Below are 25,714 nucleotides of genomic sequence, written 5' to 3' on the forward strand. Positions count from 1 at the left end.
GCAAGGTAAAACTACTGTTTGACGGCAAGGTAGAGTGGTGAAAATGTTCTAAATATAGCGTGTAAACTGATATTGATTTTTTTTTAGGTGGCTAAAATACATTTAGCTGCTGCCCCTGTCTACAGCAGTACATTGCTTAGCTTCCATGTCGGTACTCCTGCCTGCTTCTTCAAACTGGGGGCGTGCCACCCGCCATCTACTATAGGTAGTCTGTATTGACGACGTTTCATTCATGGAATAGTTCCAGTTTCGCCACATGTCCCTCATCTTCGGCCGGATGTCCCTCACCTTTCGCTTTCTTTGTGTTGGCATTCTAAACTCCGGTCGATTTGGGAAACATCCTCCGAGCTAGAACTGACAATCAAATTATATTTATCTTTTTTTTTTTTAAGTTATAGTGCGTAGTTTCTGTCTCCCCCATGAGAAATTCTTAGTCATGACCACAACACTGCCCACACGCAGTTGCTAGTAGCCACCATGGTAGCCACAGAGGACAGGGAGGATTAAAAATAAACATGATGGACTCTTCAGAACAGGTAATTATCTTCACTCGAGTTTCTGCGTGCGAAAGTCGCTGGACGACACAATCTTCTTAACATAGCCATAATGAGAAATACAGAGAGAGTTGTGTGGAGTCTTAATTAGCTTTGTAGCAACTCATTTGGCAATGGCTTGAATGTAACGGACGTCCATTAATATCAAAAAGTTACGCACTAAAGCTTTAACTAAAATTTCCATCACATCAACACCCATTTTAATTACAATCCCCTACATGCACGTTCCACCTAAACAAGTTCCTTCCCGAGGCTATAACGCAGCAGCACCGGTGCTGCGTCCTGCACTTAGCACCGCCCAAGACGATTCTGATTGGCTTAAAAAAATGCCAATAAACCAGAGCATGCTTTTCTCCTATCCCGGAATGTTGTGTGGACTAGCCAGACCTTTCTCCACAGCGTCGTGGAGATAGGTATGGCAATGCAAGACTAGCGGTAGGTAATATACTGACTCTGGATAAGTACCTGATACAACCCCACTTCGAAAGATCCAAACTCTCTCCTTAATTTGTAAAGTAACTAAAGCTGTCAGATAAATGTAGTGGAGTAGAAGTAGAAAGTGGCATGAAAAGAAAATACTCAAGTAAAGTACAAGTACCTTAAATTTGTGCTTTGTACATTACTTGTAAATGTCCTTAGTTACGTTTCACCATCAGTCACACTTCAACAAAGTTGCAGTTTTACATGTTAATGCGCTGTGTGAATCTACAGATGAAGACAACGCCATTAATCTGATCTCAGTGTTGCTGCAGATATCAGGCTGAACTCTCAAACTGATCCAGAGTCTGTAACTTCCTGCTTCCTCTCTTGTTTTTTTTTAACTGTGTTGAGTTTCTTCAGCTACAGCGAGTGGGTGCAAATGCAGCATTTGTTCCGCTCTGTGGTCAGGTGGGGGGAGGAGGATGCCGCCTTCACTCCCCCCCCCCCTGCACAGTCACTTCCTCTGAGACGGAAGGAGTGAGGGGAGGAGAGAGGGGAGGAAAGAGAGGCGAATAGATAGAGAGACATAGACACACAAAGAGTGAAAGAGAGAGAGAAAGAAAGAAGGAAGCCATTTTGGTTTCTCAGTGACATTTCTGCCTGCACTTTGCTTTCTTCTCTCTGCTTTCTTCTCTTGGAGAGATAGTAAGTGGTGCGTTGATTTTGAGGAAGTAAAACTTTCTGACGACGTCTGACAGTTATTCTATTTTCTACGAGTCTTTAAGAGAAGTTTGGTTTTGCGTTTCAGGAAGGAGTGTTGACGAGCAAGGCCTTTCTGTCTGCTGTTGTGTGGACGTCCAACTGAAGAACACCTGAAGAAGAACAGCAGGACTGGGAAAATACAATTTCATCTTGAGGTGATCGTCATCCACTCAAATGGTGGCCTCCTCTCGTTAAAAGTCTTTGGTTTGACATCAGCTGCACGGACGTCAAGTCTTTGAGGACACAAGATGAGCTCTGACCGAGGGCCATCTAGGGTGGAGGTGACTGGGTGGAGCCCACAGCAGCTGGCAGATTACCTGAAGAGGGTGAGACCTCCGTCGATACTCTCACTGTCTCATGCTTTCTTTCTTTATTTCTGGACACAGAAATCATTTAACTAAGACTTGATACTTGCTGCAGTTAGACAACAATTAAGGTCACAACAACATTCGGTATGAGTCTTTGTGTCAAATTCAACTTTGGTGAACTTTGACTCACAAATTTGCACCGTTGACCAATAATGAGCCGCGCTGACAGAACTGATCTTAAAGGGAACGGAGAGCCAAAATGGAGGAAGCTATTGCAGCTGATTAGCTTTGTGTCACTATCCAGTTTTAGTGAAGCTCCTCTGTCAGAGTATAAACTGGTTTACACACAGTTAGCAGACAGGAAGACATCTTACTGATAGAGACTTATGCCGCATTTCCACTGCATGGTACGCTTAATTCGGCACCTGGTACTTTCTTTGGTACCAACTTGGTTGAGGTTCCAATGGAACTGAGCCGGTAGACGGTGGAGTTAAAACAGACCGCTGATTGGTCAGAGAGAATCAGAACCAGGGCAACATCCTGCACAAACCGGCCATTTTTTTAAATGCCAGTCAAGTCAAGTCATTTAATTTGTATAGCACATTTAAACGAACAACAGTTGACCCAAAGTGCTTTACAGGTAGAGCAGGGAAGGCAGAAACAGTATGCCTCAAAGATACATAATCAAGTGTGCAAGATTCCATGAATGTAGTTAGGCAAAGGTAAAATCAAATAATGTAACATAGAATAAAGCACCAATGGAATAAAATTTGCAAATACAAAAAGATAAGAAAAAGTTGAGTTTGGTTCATTGCTCTGAAAAAAAAAGGAATTAAAGGGAGTTAAAAGCAAGAGAATCCAAATGTGTCTTCAGGTTTGATTTAAAACTGGCAATTGTGTTATAGGATTTGATATGGGGTGGAAGAAAATTCCAGATTTTGGGGGCTACTACAGAAAAGGCTTGGTCCCCTCTTGTTTTTAGGCGTGTCTGGGGGATGATGAGGAGTTGTTGGGTTGTGGACCTGAGTGACCTGGCGGCAGAGTAAGTTGACAGGAGATCGGAAATATACTGAGGGGCTTGACCATGGAGTGCTTTAAAAACTAAATGTAAAACTTTAAAATCAATTCTGAATTTCACTGGCAACCAATGAAGCGCAGCTAAAACAGGAGTTATGTGGTCGTACTTTTTGGTGCCAGTGAGGAGTCTTGCAGCAGCATTCTGGACTAATTGGGTTAGGCATGTCTATAGTGAGTTGCAGTAGTCTAAACATGAGATAATAAAAGCATGAATGATTGTTTCAAGATTGTTCTTAGATAAAAAGTATTTCAGCTTAATTAACTACTGTTCTAAGCTGGTAAAAAATACCTTTAACAACAGAGCTGACTTGTTTATTAAAATTAAGAGAGCTGTCAAAGAGAACACCTAGGTTTCTGACCTCGCTCTGCAAATTTGATGACCAAGGGCCAAGGGCATTGCTCAGGTTTTTTGTAGAGGTGTGGGATCCAAATAAAATCATCTCAGTTTTCTTGTCATTCAACTGGAGGAAGTTTGCTGCCATCCAGGATTTAATGTCCTCCAAACAGTTAAAGATTGTATTGATAGATGAAGTGCAACCAGGGGAAATGGGTAAGTACAGTTGTGTATCATCAGCATAGCAGTGCTAATTTAAGTTGTGCTTTTCAAGGATAGAACCAAGGGGCAGCATGTATAGGGAGAATAACATGGGGCCAAGAACTGATCCTTGGGGGACGCCAAATTTAGTACCCACTGGAGAGGAGGACTTAGTACCCAGTTTCACAGAAAAAGTTATTTCTGTCAAATAGGACTTAAACCAGCTTAACACTGGTCACTGGAGTATTGGGCAACTGCCTGACACAGAAGTACAGCTGTGATCCAGTGCACATCCCACTGCCAGCATGGTGGCCACTAAATACTGCACACCAGACGAGCACGCCGCGGTGGAAAGACGAGGCAAATACTTAGAAAACCTTTAATTCTCAATAAATCTGATCTGAATGAAGGCAATAACCCTGCTGAAGTTGAGGGTTCAACTCCTGCTGCCTCCACACTAACACTGTGTGAGCTACGTCACTGATGTTTGAAATGTGTGTTTGCAGATGGGTCTGTCTGGCTGTGATAAGGTGGTGATGAAGAACTCCATCAGCGGCTCCAGATTTGTGGTGAGTTAATTTACATTTAAAAATGTTTTTTTAAACATTTTAGTGAAATACTCCTGTCAGCTGAGAGGAGGTGAAAAAGATGGGAGGCAGAGAAGAAGGGAAGGAGGATATAAGGATGTAGGGAAAATAGGGAGGAGGTCAAAAGGAAGGAATGAAGGAGTTTGGTTAGACAAGAAGTGGGTTATGAGAAGGTAGAAAAGGAAGGAAAGAGGTGAAGGAGAAAGAGAATGAAAAGAGGATGTAGGGAGGGCAGAAGGTTGTAGAGAAGGAAAGGAGAAGTTAAAGAGAACATAAGGATGTAGAGAAGCAAAGGAGGAGGTAAGGCTTTAGCCCTAGACAGGGGCGTAGCACAAAATTCTGGGCCCTGTAGAAAGGCATTTTCTATAGGCTCCTCCTCACATCCACAGCTATTCATTCTAGCATCTTTTTGGGCCCTTCTCACATGAGCGCCCTGGGTAGTCAGTCCGCTTTGTCCCTCCAGTCCAACGCCCCTGGCTCTTGATTGGTCTGGTTAAGACTCTAAAATGTCCTTACAATGATATAAACACACGTCCTGTTTAACAACAACATCTTCACAGTTTTCTCTTGTTTTGTAGAATCTGAGTGATAACGACCTCCAGAAATTCCCCAAACTTCACGCTCCGTAAGTACAGACCAACTGCTGATTCATATCTCAGAGAAACTATTAATCATTACCGTCGCACACCCACTGATGTTTGTCTGGAGATGTGACAGTTATCTACACATGATGAACAATTATCAAACCAGTGGAAGGCTAAAGTTGGTTCGATGCTTCTCTTATTAAAAAAAACACTGAAGAGTAAATGTATCTATTAAAAGTGTTAAAGGTTTCAACATCTCATAACCCCAACTATTTTAAATTTGGAGACCCTTTTGACTTATATTACACCAGGAATCCCAAAAGTTGAAAAATTACTCGCTGAACAGTTAAAGAAATATTTTGGAAACTTTTAAACACAAAGCAATTTCGATTTCAATCAAAGTAAAAGAAATGTCTGTATTTAGCAGAAACTATTAATAATATATATAGTAGTTGAGATAAAGGTAGAAGTATTGTTGATACTATAAATAATAATAATAAACTTAACTTAATTTTTCTCAACAACTTCAACATTTTACTTCTAACAGTTTTGCAATTACAACAGTTACATCAAACTCATGCGTCTTTGCTGCTGGAAACATAGCAATAAGAAGGACTCAAGGAAGAAACGGTCCAAAGGTGGCTTCATTTTACGAAGAAAGATGACAACAGTGCTGCTTGCAGTGTCTGTAAAATTATCATTTCAAGTGAGGGTAGAAAAAACTAGCAATATGCTGAAACATCTTGTTACGCAACATGGGCTTAAATTCCAGGAACGTATTTGACTCTCTACGCACGAGTGCCACTGCTTCCCAACCGCGCAACACGTCCGTTGCCAAAAGTAAATATCCTCTGTTTATGACATTGGTGCCATGCAGGCAGGTTGAACAGATTTTTTCTTTGACTAAGAAAATCTACATGAAAACGAATGCTGTACAAATATTCCCTCACATCATCTACTCTGTGTTCAGACTCAGATAATATAACAGTTGGGCTGACGCTGAAAACTTGTGTAGGCCTACTTTTTTTTCCACACACAGAAAATTGATCAGGAATCAATAGAGGAATCGATAAAGAATCGGATCCATAAACAGAATCGATAATGGCATTGGCATCAATCAAATCTTCTCATTGCCTATCGATATCTAAAACACAAGATTCACGCTCAGTGGTTTCTGTGACATGAGAAATACTTTAAAATACTAATGTTTAAAAATACAAAGATGGCCAAAATACACAGAGCTACCCATAGAGCCATAGCCTCACCTAGTGGAAAAGTCACACCACTGGTGTTAAACTTAATTGTGAGAAATCACAGGTGCAAATTGGGTATAGCAGCTCATCACATTGTTACTGATAAAGAACAGTTTGAACAATCTTTTTGTTTCTATCTCTTCAGGATGATCTCTAAGATCAGCATTGAAATCAGCAAGAAGGAGGAGAGGAGAGGCCTGTTTGGTAAAAAGTAAGATGTTTGTTTCAAACATGGCCGACCCAGAGCCCACTCACCTTTTCTTTTATCATGACATTTTTTTCTGTTTTTGCTGATTTAAATATAAAATACAATACTGCTGTTTTCTGTAAGTTAGAGTATATATTTAATGTCATACAGACGTTCTGTTGACTGTCTGGTCTCTGTTAAAGAGCCCCCGGTCTTCATTCTGCCTTTCTGTTTTGGTGTAATTCAGTTGTTTTATATAATCCAGGATTACATTATAAAACACAGTTGTTGCTTCACACTACACGCACAGAACATATTTAAACAAATATTCAAATATTTTAAATTATAAATATATATTTTGTTTGAAATTACGTAATAGAATGTAGTATTTCAACATGTGTTTAGACAGATATATTAAAGGAATATTAGAGAGGGTTTAAAATAATATGCTGTGAAGTAGCAGGCCTACTTCTGTTAATACCATTACTGTTTTTAAACAATATTGCTGATTATGTAATTTAGCTGACTGTTTTAAATTGTAAAGTTCATGATCAAAAATAGTAATAATAATCTTTCTTACCATCACAGACCAACGCCCAAATATCATGAACCAGGTACCTTTTCTTTTATTAATTTATCACAAACTTTCTCATGTTGGGTCAAAATGGTTAGGGTTAATTCTTTACAATATTTATTATTTAGTATATTATTTCTATACCATGTATACCATATATATATATATATATATTTAATGTTAAAGATTATAATGATAATATGTTTTACTGTCAACAATTAATTTAAGTATAAATAGATAGATAGATAGATAGATAGATAGATAGATGATAGATAGATGGATAGATATTAATATATTCATCTGTGAGCTGCTTTCTCCTTTGCAGAAATGGCTGCTGACGTTCAGGGATGGGCTGAAGACGAGTTTGTAAGTTCATCTTTTTATTTGTGTCTTTCTGTTTGTCTTTTCATTTAATTTTGACCAGAAAAACTCCAGTTTTCTTCCATCTCTGACACTACTGGGATTTTAGGGGTAAATTGTAATGTGTTGTGTTAAAAATCACAAGTGACGATCTCTGGGAATTGAGATCCAAAAAACAGAAGACATATATGGCATATATGGTGCTGATTGCTAAGTTGTTGCCAAGTGCTTGCCAAGGTGTTAACTGTCATCTGTGGTCTCTGTCATCCACCTTTCCGTCTGTCCTTCACTTCATCAGGACGATGAAGAGTTTGAAGATGACTACGAGAGTCCATTCAGCGGTGATGATGAGGGCAGTGGGGGAGACTACGAGTCCCCAAACGATGACCCCGACGGGTCCAACGATTACGAGCCCCCTCCCTCCGAACCTCCAGAGGACCTGGCTAAAAAGCTGTGCCCCACCCTGCCCATCGGAGACAGTGATTACATTGGTAGATAAAAGATAGGATGCAGCCTCACTCTCACTACTGGATGCTTTTTCCATACAGATGATGTTTTAGTTGGTTTTGGACCATTTAAAGTGAAGAAATATGTCATTTTATGTAATTTTTTGCACCATTAATTTGCTTTGGTCGATTATGTTGTGCAGCTCCTCTATTTATCTGAGGTAATGTCCTACAGTTACAGTTAATCAGGATACTAAGGTAGAAAATCAGATGTTTATCCCTTCAGATTTAACATATTTCTTCATACACAAGGACTTGAAAGTACAACGAGTATTAGGGCCACTATTAGAAAAGAAATTAGGTGATAATAGCATGAGGAAAAAGTCGTAATGTTTTGAAAATATAGTCGTAACTTCAGTTCATTAACATAAAAGACAGACTGCTTATTTATTTATATTAAAATCTCCACTTCTTATTAAATTACGATTTTATTCTCTTACCACTTTTGTTCTTGAAATATTATGACTTTATTCTGATTAAATTTAAAAAATTAAAATAAAGAATTTTTTACCCCTCAATGTGGCGTGTGTGTGTGTGTGTGTGTGTGTGTGTGTGTGTGTGTGTGTGTGTGTGTGTGTGTGTGTGTGTGTGTAGATAGCCATTTGTCCTCCAGGGGCCCACCCCCTGCTGTGTGTCCTCGCCCCCCAGTATCCACCCTGTCTGCACCTTCATCTCGGATGGTGAGTCTCATTTTAATCCTCAAGTGATTTTAAACATTAGTGTTAAACTGTTAACACCAGTTCAGTTAACTAAACCTCTAATTGTGTGTGTAGCCAGGAGAGTCTTCCTTTAGAAGAGACCCCTCCCCACACTCTGGAGCAAGACAATGTAAGTTCACATGTTAACAGACACGTCTTCATAACTCAGTGAAATGTGACCATACGGACATGAAACACATATTGATATATTTCAGTGTTACTTGGTATTCCCGAGCATATCATTATCTCTAATAAATCCACTTAGAAATCACAGAAAAAAGACGCTGCATAACCTGAAAATCATCATGTTTTTAAGTTTTCTTAAGTATCAAAGTAATTCATTGGTAGTTATCTGTACATTCATGGGCACATGATTCAGCACACTGTTAATGGACACAATTCCATTCTGTTTTAATTCTGTTGTTGTGTTCAGTTCCTCCAGGGCCGCCACAGATCTTTCGTGGCAACAAACCGGGCCGAGATTCGGGATCCAACGTGTCCCCGGCCAGAGGTAACACTGAACCTGCATGCCTTTTTTTAAAGGACAACTATCGCTGATTGATTGATTGATTTCCTTTGCTTTCACTTAATTTCTATGAAAAATAATCTCTGCAAAAAACAACCAACTATAAAAAAAGAAGGAATTTGGACAGGTTGAAAACTAAATGTCCAATTGAAATGATTTTATTGTTGTCATCTTTATTTTATTGCATGAAGTTTTCTTCTTCATAATTATCCTGCAGACACACAATGATAATGTTACAAACAAACAAAAGATTCAATTAAATTAAATGTGATGTATTGGTCATCTATATAAGTATCCTGTTATTTAGCTGATGTTTTAATGACAATGACATTTACTTTTCTCTTCTTCACAGGACCTCATCGCAACACAGTGGACAGGGTGAGGTTTTCTTTTTAACTAAAGTTTATTTAACAACAAACAGCAATTATCAGGTTGATCAATGTAAATATAGTGAAAATCATCTGAACTGAAGGATTTTTTTTGTTATGTAAAGTGATCATATTAGTAACATAGAAAACTGAAAACAAAACCAAGAACAGAACCTTGAGGAACTCTATTGTTATATCACCACGAACTCTGAAAACTTCCCTGTAACTTGTAATTTTTTAATTAATTATTGTATTCATTTTATTTCTGTGTTTCTTACAGCCAGGCACACATCCTTGGAGGTAAGAACAGACACAGTGTTCATCATATTTGTTAGGGATAAATAAGGGGGCACCACAACGGTGTGGGCTGGGCCCTCTTCTATTTACACTTTACATAGGCTAAACAATATTATCACTCCAACACAGACTTATAATATCCATTTTTATTCAGAAGGCTTGTATGCCTTTGGCTCCTCTTCAGCTATATTATATCAAACGTAGTCAGCAGTGTGACTTTTGTAAGCAAACTTAAGTGGGTCTAAGTGCCTGGCCAGAGGAAGTTAGGTAAACTGTATTACATTAAGGTAGACAAATGCAGAAACAGAAGTAAGACCCTTTCACACATGCACTGCAACCCTGAACTTATCTAGACATTACTCGGATGAGCTGTATGTGAGAATTTATAATGCCCGAATCAGTTGGAGCGGACATCAAGCAGTCTTTACCCTGCCAGCTCCCTAGTGCAAAGTCTGCGTAATGTCTGTTTGCGCCCCTGTGTGAATAGAGCCGCTCATTGTCCGGAGAATTAACAGCGAGCGAGTGGACGTGTTGATGACGTTTCTATCATGTGGCTGGCGCGAAACCGTTAGAAAACAAGAGAGTGAAGAAGAAGGGTGATTTACACTAAGACACCAATAAAAGTCTAACTGGAGAGACCACACGATTGTGGAACTTCTGTCGGTAAGGGCTGATGCCGAATCGTCAGAGAAATTCAAGAAACAGCAAGAGACTCGGTTGTTTACGACCAAATTGCGAACCGGCTTCATGACCGCGGTGTATTCTGTCTTTCAACCTGACCCTAACCTTAACCCTTTGGAGGTAGCTGCTAACTCAAGTGTTGATGCTTGAGCAGTATGCCAGTTTCGTTTGGTAACTAGGGTCGTAGAAATGTGTTCCTAGGACTGCGTTCCTGATCCTGCAGCTTCCTCTGTTGCAGTAACATAGTATAGGCTGCTACTCTACCCAGGTGCAACCCCTCGCCTAAACCAAACTAAGTATTTCCAGTAGGTGAGAACATGTCTGACACAGACAATCTCCTGTTGTGTGCTTCATGTGAGAAAGAGAAACTTCAAACAATGACCGGACCTGATTCTCTGACATTGTCTGGAGTTCATATGAGAAAATGGCTCTAAAACTATCTGAACCTATTCTTCAATCTTTAATGTGTACAGGCCTCAGACGGACACCCCCGATCCTCCCACCTGGACAAAACCACCTGTTCTTCCTCCGTCCTCCACCTCCGTCAGCAGGAGCATCTCCTCAGCCAGACCTCCTTCTGCCAACAGGTCTGCACACAAAAGTCATTCATCAAATTATACTTGACTTTTCATCCAATTAGTTAGTATCTCAGTGTGTGAACACACACACTTTTGTTTCCTTATTTATGTTTTTACTTCAATTCCTAATGATAAAACCGTTCAAACAGCTTGTTCATGTTATTTGATATTAACCAGATTTTTGCATGTGGTTTGGTTTAACAGGTTTGATATAAGGAGAGAGGTAAGTGTCTGCTCTGACAGAGTTTTATTGTGATGGTGAATTTGTCTAGAATGAGCTCTGATCCTTCCTCTCTTTTCTCTCATCAGCAAATACCAGATGAAGGTGAGATTTCTTTTTCTGCTTTTTTATTGTTCATTTCATAAACAAAAGTATATTCCAAAATATCAAGAGTGATTCTTTATGTTCTTCTCTATCTTTCAGCTCCTAAACACAACACCTTCCCCCTCCACAATAAAGGTCCCCTCCCTCGCGTTGGATTCCCCGGGCCCCCCTCACGCCAAGGAGACAGGTATGGTGCACACCACACTGTAATTGCGCTTTGTGAGAACACAAACATCCTAAACTGGGGCCGTATTCACAAAACATTTTAAGGCTAAAAGTAGCTCCTAACTTGCTGTATTAGGAGAAACTCTTTAAAAATAATGGGCATGTCAGTCCTAATTTTAGGACTCCTATGTTTTCGGTCTAAGTGTTTTAGCTCTAAAACCAGCCATTAAATCTGTCAAAGGTTTGAAGTAGGCCTACGGTAGTCAACAGGACTCTTACTGTAAGTCACTAAGAGCAAATCACATACAATCCTAAACTTACTTTGAATTTTTTTATAATAATTTCCTTACACTCATGCACAAGTAAGGCAAGAAAAAAAAACTGTTCTTCCAGTTTGGTTTTTGTTTGCACCTCTAACTATCAGCCATGGTTATTGTAGTCTGATTATTATGAGGCTTCTTAAGATGCGGTAAAACTGGTCTGCGCTGGCTGTGCCATTGTTTTCCTATGGTGAGGGCAGTGGATACAACTCGAAGGAAGCGCTACCCTTGGCCTCACACACCGTTCGGAATAAAAAAAATTCTAAATTCAAGTTCAAATTACTTAAACTTTGACCTCGTTGATTTGACCTTTCAAGGTGCAACCAATTCCAGAAGCAATGATGTATACCTGCGCTGCACTTTCCCTCTCTGCTCTGCGCCCTACCTCCCAGTTTTACCACGGATCATGTGTAGGCGACTTTTCATGGCTACTTAGGCCGGTTACACACTTCTTGCGTGGCGTGGTGTGAGCGTGGCGTTTCTGTTGCGTGTCAGCTGCGTGGCGGCTGCGTGGATTTTTCTATGTCTTTACACACCAGAAACGTGTTTGACGCGGTGCTGCTGCTGCTAGCCTTGTCTGGACACATGCATGTTTCCCATTGATAAAATGAAATACCATGTTAAACATAAATATATAAAGATCTGATTACAGCAAAGACAACGTCGGCAGTATTGACGGCAATATAGGCTACAGAATATTTCGTTCTGTATTGACAGGTGCAATATTAGAACATTTTTAAATTACATTTATATCAAAACCTAGAGACTTTCAAACATCAACATGTCATTTATTAATATGGATCCATGTCTAAATGACATATAAACATCTTTTTGTGTTCTATTTTGCATGGAAACGCTTCCAACACACTTGCGTGTTGCGTGGTTAAATAGGCGTCGGTTCTATTTCTAGCAGGCACGCATTTTTGGCGCCGCGCTTGAGACGTGCGTGTCACGCAGGCAGTGTGTAAGCTCTAACCTGTTAACATGGGAGCCGAAATATAAACGGACACGCCACGCAGCTGACACGCTCATGCGACGCATCCAGTGTGTAACCGGCCTTACGAGTTCTCCCAATTCCTTCGGAACCCACTAGTGGTCAAAGCCTCCACAGGGTAACTTTTAGTCAACTATTTCTGGCATGTATGATGCATAATCTGTTTCCTTTGTTTGTTTTTGAGCAGTCTGCCTCCCAGTATGCCCTCTACAGGCTCTCTGCCTCACAAACTGCAGTCAGGTAAGAAGACAACAACACAAACACAAACATTAAAGGTCCAATGTGTAGGAATTTCTCCCATCTAGCGTTGAGATCATATATCGCAATCAACTCTCTCGCACCACGCAGTTCAAAGTACGTATTACAGCTACAGTAGCCTTTACGTTTCAAAAAGCCGGTCTCTTGCTCTTTTCAATATCCTTTTTCTGGGCGAAGAAGAAGATTCCTATTCCTGAAATTAGGATTTTGAATATGTGTGGTCCTCTATGTTTCCTTCTTCAAACTTGCCGTGGCCGGGAAGCTACGATACCCGTTAGCCTCATTAGCAGCACCTGTGAGTTTATCATGTGACAGCAAAAACATGAAAGGTGGAGCAGTATGTCCCGTATGTCCCTTACTGGCTAATGTATTTCAAGATGGAGCATGAATATGGACGCTGGACCTTTAAAGGAAAAGTTTGACATTTTGGGAAATTGTCTGCTTATTCTCTTTCTAACTGAGAGTAAAGCCCCATTCAAACGGGATTAACATTGCCTTGTTCAAGAGGTGAATGAGAGGCAAAACTCTCATTTCAAAACTCCAACTTCTCTTTTTCATAACTCAGTAAAATGTGAACACATAGACATGAAACACACATTAATATCATTCAGTGTGACTTTCACTTCCCGAGGATATCATCATCTCTGATGTCCATCTAGAATAAATGTATTGGAAATCATTGGAAAAAAAGCTGCAAAACCTGCCTGTTTTCTTCAGTTTTAGAGTAACCCAGTGATAGTTGTCTGTACATCCATGGGTACATTGCAAACAGGAGCTGCTGATAGCTCATTCAGCACACTGTTAATGGACACACTTTGACTAAATGTATGTTGTCTTATTGCCTCCCAAATAGGCCTAATCATATATGTTTACACAGCTTTGATGTGCTGTGTGGTGTTTTATTGTGTTAATGTCAAACCAAACAACATTGCTTTTTGTTGTTAATGTGATATTATACCACCATAAAACTCCCCACCCAGTCTTGTGCCAGCCCTGTGGAAACACTAGAGGGCGCTCTGTCACCTACAGACTCTGTAGCTGCTTCATCCAGCAGCAGGAATATTATTATCAATAAGTACTCTGTGTGTGTGTGTGTGTGTGTGTGTGTGTGTGTGTGTGTGTGTGTGTGTGTGTGTGTGTGTGTGTGTGTGTGTGTGTGTGTGTGTGTGTGTGTGTGTGTGTGTGTGTGTGTGTGCGCGTGCAGCAATTGCCGAACAAAGAGGCAGCTTCATAGGATCAGACAGACAGTCATTTCATCCTTCTCCAGCCACAACAGGACACACACAGGTAACAAAACACACTCATACACACACTTACACTTTTGTCTTTCTCTACATGTGAGGACCCTCATTGGCATTCCCTAGCTCCTAGTTCTAACCTGAACCTTAAAATCAATTCTTAACATTCAAACGGTCCTTTGACATATCAGTCAATCAAGCAATCAATCAAACTTTATGTGTATATCACCTTTCATACAGGTTAACTTCAAAGATGGCTGACAATAATAAGACTGAACAAGTGTGGACTGTAAACAAAACAAAAAAGACAAAAACAATTAAACAATTTGAGACCAATGCACGCAAGATAAAAAAAAAAGATTTAACAGTAATAGTAGTAAAACAGAATGAAATATAACTACATTAAAGAACTACACAAAATAGATTAAACTACTTTATGTCTCAAATGATGGTAATAAAGCACAATAAGATAAGACTTAAAAGCTAATAATAATACAATAATATCTAAAAAGCTAAATAAAAGTTAGACTGAAACTAGATCAAATACATTAAAAAGACAAAACAAAGACAAGTGAAATTGATAAGAGGGAAAATATACAACATTAATAATAATAAATTAACATTTTTACAGCATAAATACAATTAAGTATGTTAATAATATAATGTAAATAATGTCTATAAACCATTCTTAATCAGTAGTGATTACAATTGATCATAATACAGAAATGTCCTCACTACGATGGTTTAAAACTGTTGGTCCTCACAAAGATAGCAATACAATAAGTTTTTAATACATTTCTGAGCTTCAGGGACACCAACACACTTTTATTTCCTCACCTAACTGTAATGGTCTCCTTTTTTTATTTTTTTATTTTTATTAATTTCTGTGGGTCACCATAATCCGGTTCCAGGAAATACATCAAACAAGGCGAAACAATAAATAAAAAAATAAACAAAAGAGAAAATAAATCAATACTGTATACTATAATACTGTAATGGTCTCCTAACTGGCATAAATCAGAAAATGATTCATAGACTCCAAATGATACAGAACAACGCAGCTGAAATACCAACAAACCAAGAAAGAGCTCAAATTACCTCTGTCTTAATTAGAGAGTCAATTTTAACATTTTACTCATTACCTTAAAAGCACGTCATAGCCCCAGACTCTGAATGACTATGTTTCTATAAACCTGCACACAGTTTGAGGTCCCCTGTTAGCTGTTAATGGTGTATAGCTAAAGGTGTTTTTCAGTGTGAACAGAAGGTGGTGCTGTCGTCTTTGTGTTTGTTGCTCTGTAAGTATAATGTTTTTATATATATTGTGTGTAGGAGCTGGACCCTCGCTGGTATGTGGGTAAAGTGACCAGAGGTCAGGCAGAGGGATGTCTAAAACAAGTCAGAAAGGTAACAAAAAGTAAAATAAAAGTAGCCTACAGAACATTTTATGTATTCCTTTTAAAAAAGATATTTTTTTAGTTACTTTGCATGCAATGTTTTGATGGAGAGAATTTGACAAATTTAAACAAATAGGCCTATAGGCTCAAAAAATATGGGGAGTAGTTTAACATAAGTTTTTCTGTGACGTCCACCCCTCATGTATTATTCTGTGACTGTGTTGAGGACGGGACATACCTGGTCAGGGACAGCACCCGGCAGCTGGCCAATCAGCCCTTCACCCTGATGGTCTTCTATCAGGATAAAGTCTACAACATCCAGATCAGACAGCAGAACCAGAAGTTCCAGCTTGGAACTGGACTCAAATCCCAGGAGGTAAACATGAAGTTACTGACCAGAGGCCTTCAGAAGAAGTAAAGTTATCTATTAAGGGACTAAACCTGTTTGTGTAATAACTGTATTGATTTTGTATTTGAAATGAAAATGTGAACGTTGTCCCATTCACTTAAATTGACCATTCATTAAACTTACAAAAAGCCAAAAGTTAGCATATCATTTGCTAACTACTTTCATTTGTGTGGTTACATAAAGAAAAAACACTTACACTATGAGGGAGTCGGTTTTTGGTTGCTATCAGAGTTGGGGCTAATGTTAGCATATCTGTCCTGATCTGGAGAAATTTACACTCCAGCTTAGTCCTCGTCCTCAGTTTATTTTGTCTTGTAAGTGAAAAAAACTGTCCAGCAGACTACCAGAAGTTTTGACACTAACATATTAAAGTTTTGTATGTCTGCACGCAAATTCAGTATTTAATTTTTACCATTTTAGCACATTAGCATGCTATGTGAGCATTAATCCAGTATCAGTTTTAGGCCTCCTACAGTCCTCCTTACCCCTCCAACTCCTCTGTTGCATTCTTTAGGTCAGGAAAACTTTAATTGTGTGTGTGTGTGTGTGTGTGTGTGTGTGTGTGTGTGTGTGTGTGTGTGTGTGTGTGTGTGTGTGTGCGCGCGCAGTCTTTCCCGTCAGTGAGTGGCATCATTGGCCATTACTCCCAGTCTCCTCTGCTCCTCATCGATGCAAAAAACCGCACCTCCAGCCAGCAGAACCAGTGTCTGCTCTCTGAGCCAGCTGGATACCACATGACCGGAGAGACGTGGTCCTGACCGGATAAACTGGATCACACCAGATCACAAAACTAAACCAAAGGGAATTAAGATTAATGTTCACCTAAAACGCCTTTGAGGCGTGGTACTCGCCAATACCCGATCCAGCATTTTAGGCGGTATCTGTGGGATTTCCGATACTGTTATCGGTATGGGAACAACTCCATAAACATGCTCAGGTTTTTATCTGTAACAATGAGTACAAATTATTTTGCACACGTTGCTTCCTGTGCTTATTTTTGACCATTGACAAACTACAGTTTCTAGCTTTATGTCAGCGCTCAGTTTTGAGTTTAAAGTGTTTGACACAATAAACCTTTAAAGGGGTGATAGAATGATTATATAGGGTATTTCACAGTGTTCCTTATGGTCTCCTAATGGGGTATGTAACATTGGTTGGGCTGAAAATGGCCTGGTTGATATTTTATGGGCCCTTATGCATCCCTGTGTTTTGGCCCTATTTGTAACAAGAGCTTTTCTTCCAAATATTGTATGCTCATGAATATTTAGATTGCCATACGCACACATTAGAGATGCGCACTGATTCGTTGAGCAAATCCCCAATACACACACATTAGAGACGCGACAGAATCTCATATTCCAAACACTGCAATGTTTCATTACCAATTTCACTTCTGAGACTTTTTTATGCGAGAAATCAACTATATAAATCTCAAACATGGGCCATTTTACGAAAATGTATGGCTAATTGCAAATTTGGCAAGACGTGTCGGACTTTAGGAGCTCCACACAGTCTTACGAGAAAGCGGCAGCCTGCTGAGCTCCATACCCAGCGCAAAGTCACCCTTTGTGGATACTGCACTACCGAGGCACCGCGGCTGGCTGCCGGCATAACTATAATATATTTACGGTTTGAATTTCGTCACGCCACTTATATAACATCTACCTCAATGTCTTATAAAGCTAACCGTTGTGTCCGATTTGATTTTAAGGCATTTTTATGAACGCGAGGCGTCTTTGTAGGACGAGCAGCTGCTTGCTATATGTCCCATTCATTACAATGGGGAAATATCGCAGCTAGCTACACTTTCGGCATAACTATAGCTATATTTACAGTTTGAATTTCATCACGGCATGAATATTACAGGTTCTCCAAGGTCTTACAAAGCTTAGCTAACACTTGTCCAATTTCGGATTTCAATTGAATGCATTTTTGTGAATGTCAGAGTTAGGAGGAGGTTAGCTAGCTCTCATTGATGGACTCCATCTCACCGCGGGCTCTATCAATGAGACTCGCGGACAAGAGGCGTTTATTTCCCCGATTGTTTGTTTAAATAACTCAACACACATACCCATTAGAAGATTAACTGGAACCTGCGGGCTGTGGTAAGAGATTGCGGGCGTAACAAGCTCGCTGACCGCCCTCTCAGTCACTCACCGGCCGGCCGGTAGCAGGAAGAGGGGAGGGAGAACAGCCAGCTGCAGGCCCTGGAGCTCTGTCAGGGCAGCGGCGTGTAGTAGTCCAGTCACCCAGAAAAGGGTGAGTTTGCGCTGGTATTGAACACCGGGCCGCCGGCCGAGCTCAATCGAGCTCACAGCAGGCCGGGGTCTGTGACGGAGGACAGGCATGGCGGCGATGTAGCAACCCAGGTAGCACTGGCCGCTTAACTCCGACACACAGTCGGACAAAATTTGCAATTAGCCATCCATTTTCATAAAACGGCCCATATTTGAGCTTTACATAGTGGATTTCTCGCATAAAAAAGTTTCAGAAGTGAATTTTGTAATGGAATAGCAGAGATCTGCGTGACCTAGATTCAGAAAACTACCTGATCTCAGGTCAGTTGTGTAGCCTATGTAAATGTTGGGGCGTGACCGTTCTCTTAATACACCCATGGGCGTAACAAAGTTACAGGTCTTGGGAGGTTGACGTCAACTTCCAGCTTTGTTGAGATTCGTCTGTTTTCAGCGGCAGTTTCAAAATATGAGATTTTCATAGTAAAGGGGTGTCAATGGGATTTTGAGCTTCTATGTATGTCCTATTTACCCACCGAACTGTCGTTATTCAACTATGACAGGGTAAAATCGGTTTTGCATTCTATCACCCCTTTAAACTTAAAAGCTCTAAAACATTTCTGAGAGGTTTTAGATTGTTATGTCTGTATGATGCTACTTCCAGTACAATATATTGAATCAATGCTATATTTCTATAGCATTTAGTTAAACACATTCAAACTATGCATGTTGATTGCAAAACTTGTCCTGGTTCTATCTTCAGCTAAGAAAGAAAATCCCACGCTTAATGATTGTATTTTCCATTCTTTTTCACAAGCCTCCAATGTTCATACTTTGTGCATTCAGTGTGGGACATTGTTATTTCAATGTAAATGTATCAGATGTAACTGTTTTTTCTCTCAGGTGTTTAATTAAAACATCTTTAAAACATTAGCAGCCTCATTGTTTCTCTGAAGGAGCAGAATTTAAATATTAAAAAATATTTAAATTTAAAATGTTCTGATTGTCCCTGCCACTATGAGCAGTTTGTAGCCACATTAGCGCCCCAGTGACTCTGTAAAGCATCACAACACTAATCAGGTAACAAGAAACAGACCATGTTTACACTTGGTTTTAAAATGTTTCCGGGATACAAACACAAGTGGAGAACCGAGAAGCATCGCCGACCACACCTGTTTCTATCATGCGTCTCCAGATGACTACTTGTGTTCAGATTTTGTTACTGCCTACGTAACTTCCACTAGAAGGTCAAAGGGCACAGTTATTACATCCACACTCTCGCCAGTCACGTTAGTAGTTGAGATATCGCTGTCAGCTGAATCCAACACATCCCTTTTTATCGGGCAAAATGCAACACTTTGTTCAACTTGTAGTAAAATGGGCAAGTTATAGAGTGTTGCCGCACTCTCACCAAAACAACCACCACGACACAGACTTTTCACTTAGTAAAAGTTTTGGGTTTGGTGCTCTTATACTTTGTCACCTCGTTAAAACAGTGAGGGTTAGTTAGTATGATTTGTACTAGTAACAGCATCAGAGGTTTTAGGGGATGTATTCACATGTTGAGTGATTGAGGCTGTAGTAATTCAGGAATTTGTGGAGCCAACTGTTGATGCTGTATGTTGTTATTTAAAGGTCATTAATGTGAAACAAGTATTTTCCCTTTGCCGATTACCTTAAACTGCACTATATTTGACAGTTAAAGGTTGTCTCTTACTTTTTTTCCATGAGCCCCTGCACCCCCTCTCCCTCTCTCTCTCACTCTCTCTCTCTCTCTCTCTCTCTGTATAATCCCAGTCAGTTATAGTTCAGAGTGTGTTGTTTTGTCTGTGTCGTCTTCGAAGGCACCGCAGGGCAAAGATTACTGCTGCCACCGCCAACTGTCATCACACACACACACACACACACACACACACACACAGGTGTGAAATATTAATCTCGTTGGCAGATAAGACGGTTGTCTGCTTCAGTCCAGACGCACTGAGACACTCTGCTGTCAGTGACCTGGATTTATGGTGGTTTTGGCTGATGATGTTGTAAGGGCAGGTGATGTAAAATAACCTCCACTACAGACAGAAACCAAGGCTGGATGGAGCTTCAGAAAGGTTCTGATGACTTTATAAACTAGTTAACTAGAAAATATTCCAACTATAGCGTATACTCAAACTGATATAGATTTTTTTTAGGTGGCTAAAATAAAGCAGTTGCTGCCCCGCAGTATATTACTCTATTCAAAGCCACCAGCCTCCTTCGACAAAACCAGTCATTCGCTGCTCTTCTGTTGCCTTGATTGGTTAGTTTGTTTGTGTTAACTGTGACTTAAAAATTTTTTATTTAATTAGTGACTCTGAAAAAATCTATGTTTGATGTTTGGTAATCTTTATAAAGATTTGTTGACACCACACCAGCAGATGACTTGACCTGTTAAGTTTAGTTGTGGGGGATTTATTCCAAACTTCACAACAGCTGAAAATAACTGAACCATTACACTGTTGTTACTCTGTCAAACAAGTAATCCTGATTTACAGGAGAACATTTAAATAAACATTCAAAGTTAGACGAAAAGTTTACATTAAAGTACAACATTACCGTTTGATTAGGACTAAATTGCTCCTGTGAATGCTGACATGCTGATGGTGTGTTTGGGGTTTTAAGAACAATAGCGTGGGCGACACCTCAAACAGCAGCTGATGGTCTGTCAGTCTGCAGTTTCTTTTAAATTAGATTCAGGCACTTCTAAAGGAATCTGAACACCCTGAATCAGCAGATTTAAAATAAACATAAGATTTTATTTCATGAAGTAAGATAGACTCTTGTTTCAGTTAAGCCATTGTTGACTGCTTCAATAAGATGGGGCAAAATAAATATAAAACTAAAGGGTAAAGGACCCTTTTTGGTAGATTTTCAAGAAAACCCCATAAATTCTGAAGACTCCTTTAAGTATTACCTTTAGAATGTGTGCTATATTTCTATAAACTATGTTGCCAAGTAAAAATATACTTTAGGAGCTTTGGACTTTCAAACACATGAAAAATCCCTGCCTCACTTTGATGACACGTTCAAGTAAAATGATGGTTAAAAATGACACCAGACAGTTTAGGAGCATTGAAGGACAATTTGCATGTTTGTTTGTTTTTAAAAGGCTGAATACATTTATCAATTCAGTCATTAGTTCATTAAATGATTATAACCTCACTAACTGTGTGATATGATGGCTATAACAATACATAACAATGATGGCTAATGCTGGACTATTGTGGCTGACATGGACTCACCGCATCCTCTATAATATGCTTTAAGTGACAAAAACACAAAGAAATGTCTGTTACATGACAGGGTGGCACACAATAGCATAGTAACTTTGGATGTTTTTCCCACAACATGCTGGTTTCACTTTACCATTTCAGCTTAATTCTTTGTCTAATTTTACCTGATGCATTCAGGTAAAATGGGACAGTCACTCAAAATCCTTTCCCATAAAAAGTAAAGTGTATAGTGATAACATTTTAATTATTATATTTGTCTTATTTGAGATTTTAATCCTAGTTATTTCAGTCCAATCAAAAATGATTGTGTTATGTAAAGGACATTTGTAGCAACAATGCAATAACATGTTTTGTGTTTGGCTGCCAATACTTAAAGAGGCAAGATGTAAAACCTTAACTGACTTCACCCTATATAAAAATATTTGTATATATATTAAACTTTTTAAAATAAATACTTTTTTTTTAGTGGTTTGAATTTGCATCAGTTCCTAAATCTACAACAATAGAAACACATCAGAGATAATGATATCCTTGGGAAGTTTAAGTCCCACTGAATGATCTGTGTTTCATGTCTCCACCTGTGATATTAACCCTGTCTGAATGGGGCTTAAGAATAGATAAATCATTAGGATTGCTTGTATGTCAAAATAAATACATGTTTGTTCTGTGCAACACTTTCATATTGTGTCTGTGATGGAGGCTGCAGCCTGTAGGAGGCTCTAACAGGAGTTTAGATTGTCACCGTTTGTTTTATCTTTAATGTTTAGAATCAGTGACTTTCGCCAGACAAAACGCTTTAACGTCTTAAACTGTAAAAAGAGCATCAACCACTCATTTGTCAAGCTGTGTGTGTGTGTGTGACATACCTCAGCATTAAATCCTCAGGCTCTTATCTGCCTGAGGGAAGGGATTCAACCTGCTCTTATTCAAATCAACCCCCACCACACACACACACTTATGGATGTGAATCACTTACGCATGTGAATCCGTGCATGTGTATTAGAGATAGCAAAGTAGCCAATCAGCTCGTCCGTGGGCGGGGCAGCAGAGTATAAGTTCCTCAGGTGAGCAGCAGCAGGTGGACAGGTACAAGAGGACGACACTGGCTGTGTTTGGCTTCTACAAACACACATTTTTATATAATCACACTTTGAGCCCGAGCAGAAGAGGACGTCACCACAGACAGATGTTTATGTAGAGACTACTAGAGAGACAGAAAAGTGAAGAAAGAAAGACACAAAGGAAAAGAGTTTCCAGCATGACGTCCTTTGTCACAGAGAAAGATCCATCTGCCTCCCTGTGTGGACGATCTCTCCCCCAACAGGAGCTTCCTTCTCTGGGCCTCGATCCGTCTGACTTCAGCCTGTACAGCCCTCCTGCTCCTCCTGAGCCCAGCCTGTCTGCATCAACGTGGCTCCCAACTTCTAACAACCACAGCGACCCTTACCTCTGCTTCAAAAGCCCAGAGCCAGACTCAATCTCTGGGGCCACAGGACTCCCTCCAGGCTTCTTCCCTTATCTCTACAGCCTCCAGAGGCCCCTGTTCCCCAGCAGCCCCTGGTTCTCCTTGTCCACCCCGGAGGACATGCTGCGCCTGGTCCGCCCGCCGTACTCCTACTCTGCACTCATAGCCATGGCAATACAGAGCGCACCTGAGCAGCGGCTGACACTCAGCCAAATCTACCAGTACGTCTCAGACAACTTCCCCTTCTATAGCCACAACAAGGCCGGCTGGCAGAACTCCATCCGCCACAACCTGTCGCTCAACGACTGTTTCCGGAAGGTTCCCCGCAACGAGAGTGACCCAGGTGAGCTTTAAATCCCACTTTATCATTTTTAAAGCTTTTGTTATCAGTTAATAAAAAAAAAAAATCCTTTTACATCAAGTTCAAGTCAAATAGTGTTTTATGGTGTTTCTAACAAAGAAATAAAATTATGCCAAACCAAACTCCACAAAGTTTTTCCATAAAAATAATATGTCTGACACTGGTAAAAAACAGCTGGTTCTGGTTGTTCTTTGAGATCATAGCTAGATTGTGATTTTGAATAAAAAGTGAAAAAGGAGCTCAGGGCTTTGTGAAAAGACAAATAAAACTCCAGTTATAATAGTCCTGCCTTTTAAAAAGAATATTAAAAAATAAAGTGTTTTTTTAACATAGAATCAGATGTTAAAGCCACCGCTAGGCTGTTTATTTCTGGATATTTAAACCTCCTGAAAATACTTGCTGCTATTTTTTTTAACCTCCCTCTTCCTCTTCCCTCCTCTCTTCCTCTCGTCCTCTCTGCAGGTAAAGGAAACTACTGGATTCTGGACCCAAACTGTGAGAAGATGTTCGACAATGGAAACTTTTGCCGCAAGAGGAAGAGCAAGAGTAAGAAAGATAACGTGACCACTGGAAGGAAAACTTCCTCCTCCTCATCCTCGGATTCTGGCTTGTCAGAGCCCAGCCCTAAAATTCCCAGCATACACTGCAATGGCGGCAGCAGTGGTGGCGGCAGCACTGAGCTCCCTGCACTCTCAGACACTCCCCCCGGCCTCAGCAGCTTCCTGTGTCCCCTCCAGGATTCCCTTCTCCCTCCTCTTCCTTCTCACGTCAGCTCCCCTGAGCTGTACATGCAGGTACCGGACCATGCCTCACCCCCTCCTCCTTCTCAGGGATATGCCTCTTCTTACTCGCCTGGCGCCGTGGTGCCGCAGTGGGACGCCTGCAGCTCCTCTCCTCCCCTCTACTCCTCCCTTCATCACTCCTTACCTCCTCCTCCTCCCCTCCCGTCTTCCCAGTTGACTCCCCCACACTTCTCCTACCTCGCCGACCCCCAGGCCGGGTCGCCGCCTCTCTACGCCGACCTGCAGACGGCGTCCTGTCTTCTGACGGACTTCCAGGAGGCCCAGCAGCTGCTGCAGCTTCAGTGTGGGCCTCTCTCCTCTGGGGGCTTCGCTGATAATCTGCCCCTTGACTCTCTTGTTCTCCAGCAGTGACACAAACTGAAAGTGATACCTCCAGAGAACATCTTGTGTTTACACTGAGAACTGATGCGAATCTGATGTTGAATTTTAAACTTTGTAAAGTATTTTTTAAATGTGTAAAATGACTCCAGGTGGATGTTTGACTGAATTCAAACCAGCCAGAATGCACTATGCTAGCTGTAAAATGTGTGGGAATGTTTGTATTTATCATTTTTTTGGTGGGTGAATGTTTTTTATAGTGTGAATATCAGTTGAATGTTTGTGTTTGTAATAAAAACAAAACAAAAACAACAAAAATGCAACAATTTTGAATGGTCTGGATGAAAAAAACTGAGTACAGTTTATTTAGTAACAAAACGAAATATAAACCTATGACCTCATCATCAGATATTATTTATTAAAAGTAAAAAGACAACATAAACAAGGAAGTAGTTGGTTGTTTTTACAACTAATCAATGTTTTAAAATTACAAATTAAGAAGTAAAATAATAAAGAAATAAGTAGGCTAAATAAACAAAGAAACCAAAGAATGTAACATTCCCACAAAAGAAAATTATGTAAATAGCAATAAACTAGCAATACATGAGCTGTGGCACTTCCATTTCTAACACTAAAGCATAAAATCAAACAGGCTGCTATTTTAACAGTTAATTCTGTCCCAGAATGAGATGCTAACAGGATCTATAAGAAATCATCTGTAAGCATCTGTGGCTAACATCACTGTTAGCTTTTTACACATGTTAGCTTCTCACACATCACTGTTAGCATCTCCAACCAGCTAACATTACTGTTAGCTTCTTCATCAGGCTAACGTCACTGTAAACTTCTCCAATATCACTGTTGGCTTCCTCCACGCCACTGTTAGCTTCTCCAACAGGCTAACATCACTGTTAGCTTCCCCCACATCACTGTTAGCTTAAATATTATTTAGGCAGGGTAGGGCACCTGCTACTGTAGGCTATGTTCAGCCAATCGAACCACTCTCTGCAGGGCCTTGCGGTCCTAATCGGTGCTGTGTCCATATAGTGATGTTCCCTGTCAGGACGCTCTCGATGATGCAGGAGTAGAAATCGCTCAGTATTTGAGGGGATACCCGGAATTTCCTCAGGCATCTGAGGTGAAAGAGTCTCTGCCCTGCTTTTCTCACCACTGAGGCTAGTGTCCTGGTCTCACATTGCAAGACCTGCCTCCATATTTCATAGAAGAAAAACTTGCTCTGGTTTATTGGCATTTTCTTTAAACCAATCACAATCGTGTTGGGCGGCCTACACACTGACCACAATAA

The 25,714-nt window shown here is 40.2% G+C and overlaps 2 protein-coding genes across 4 annotated transcripts; both read left to right on the plus strand.

Annotated features, from left to right (window-relative positions):
* Window positions 1-1,539: 1,539 nt before the first annotated feature.
* lcp2a (lymphocyte cytosolic protein 2a) lies at window positions 1,540-17,139 on the plus strand. 3 transcript variants are annotated; one of them, XM_039777440.1, is made up of 22 exons: window positions 1,540-1,686; window positions 1,783-2,062; window positions 4,163-4,225; window positions 4,822-4,868; window positions 6,226-6,291; window positions 6,856-6,881; window positions 7,167-7,207; window positions 7,500-7,692; window positions 8,302-8,387; window positions 8,481-8,535; window positions 8,839-8,916; window positions 9,284-9,309; window positions 9,580-9,599; window positions 10,751-10,864; window positions 11,060-11,078; window positions 11,165-11,180; window positions 11,280-11,367; window positions 12,847-12,899; window positions 14,122-14,204; window positions 15,488-15,562; window positions 15,779-15,928; window positions 16,570-17,139. In XM_039777440.1, exons 2-22 carry the CDS (start codon window positions 1,985-1,987, stop codon window positions 16,717-16,719), a joined length of 1,527 nt encoding a protein of 508 aa, XP_039633374.1. In that variant the 5' UTR covers window positions 1,540-1,686; window positions 1,783-1,984; the 3' UTR covers window positions 16,720-17,139. The 3 variants fall into 3 exon arrangements, with proteins under 3 accessions (XP_039633374.1, XP_039633373.1, XP_039633375.1); XM_039777439.1 differs by having other exon boundaries at window positions 1,540-1,679; XM_039777441.1 differs by lacking the exon at window positions 1,540-1,686 and having other exon boundaries at window positions 1,693-2,062.
* Window positions 17,140-22,561: 5,422 nt separating this feature from the next.
* foxi3a (forkhead box I3a) lies at window positions 22,562-24,713 on the plus strand. The gene is made up of 2 exons (XM_039777442.1): window positions 22,562-23,269; window positions 23,750-24,713. Exons 1-2 carry the CDS (start codon window positions 22,720-22,722, stop codon window positions 24,439-24,441), a joined length of 1,242 nt encoding a protein of 413 aa, XP_039633376.1. The 5' UTR covers window positions 22,562-22,719; the 3' UTR covers window positions 24,442-24,713.
* The last annotated feature ends 1,001 nt before the right edge of the window (window positions 24,714-25,714 follow it).

The sequence above is a fragment of the Perca fluviatilis genome, chromosome 16 (assembly GCF_010015445.1).
Source record: "Perca fluviatilis chromosome 16, GENO_Pfluv_1.0, whole genome shotgun sequence".
NCBI lineage: Eukaryota > Metazoa > Chordata > Actinopteri > Perciformes > Percidae > Perca > Perca fluviatilis.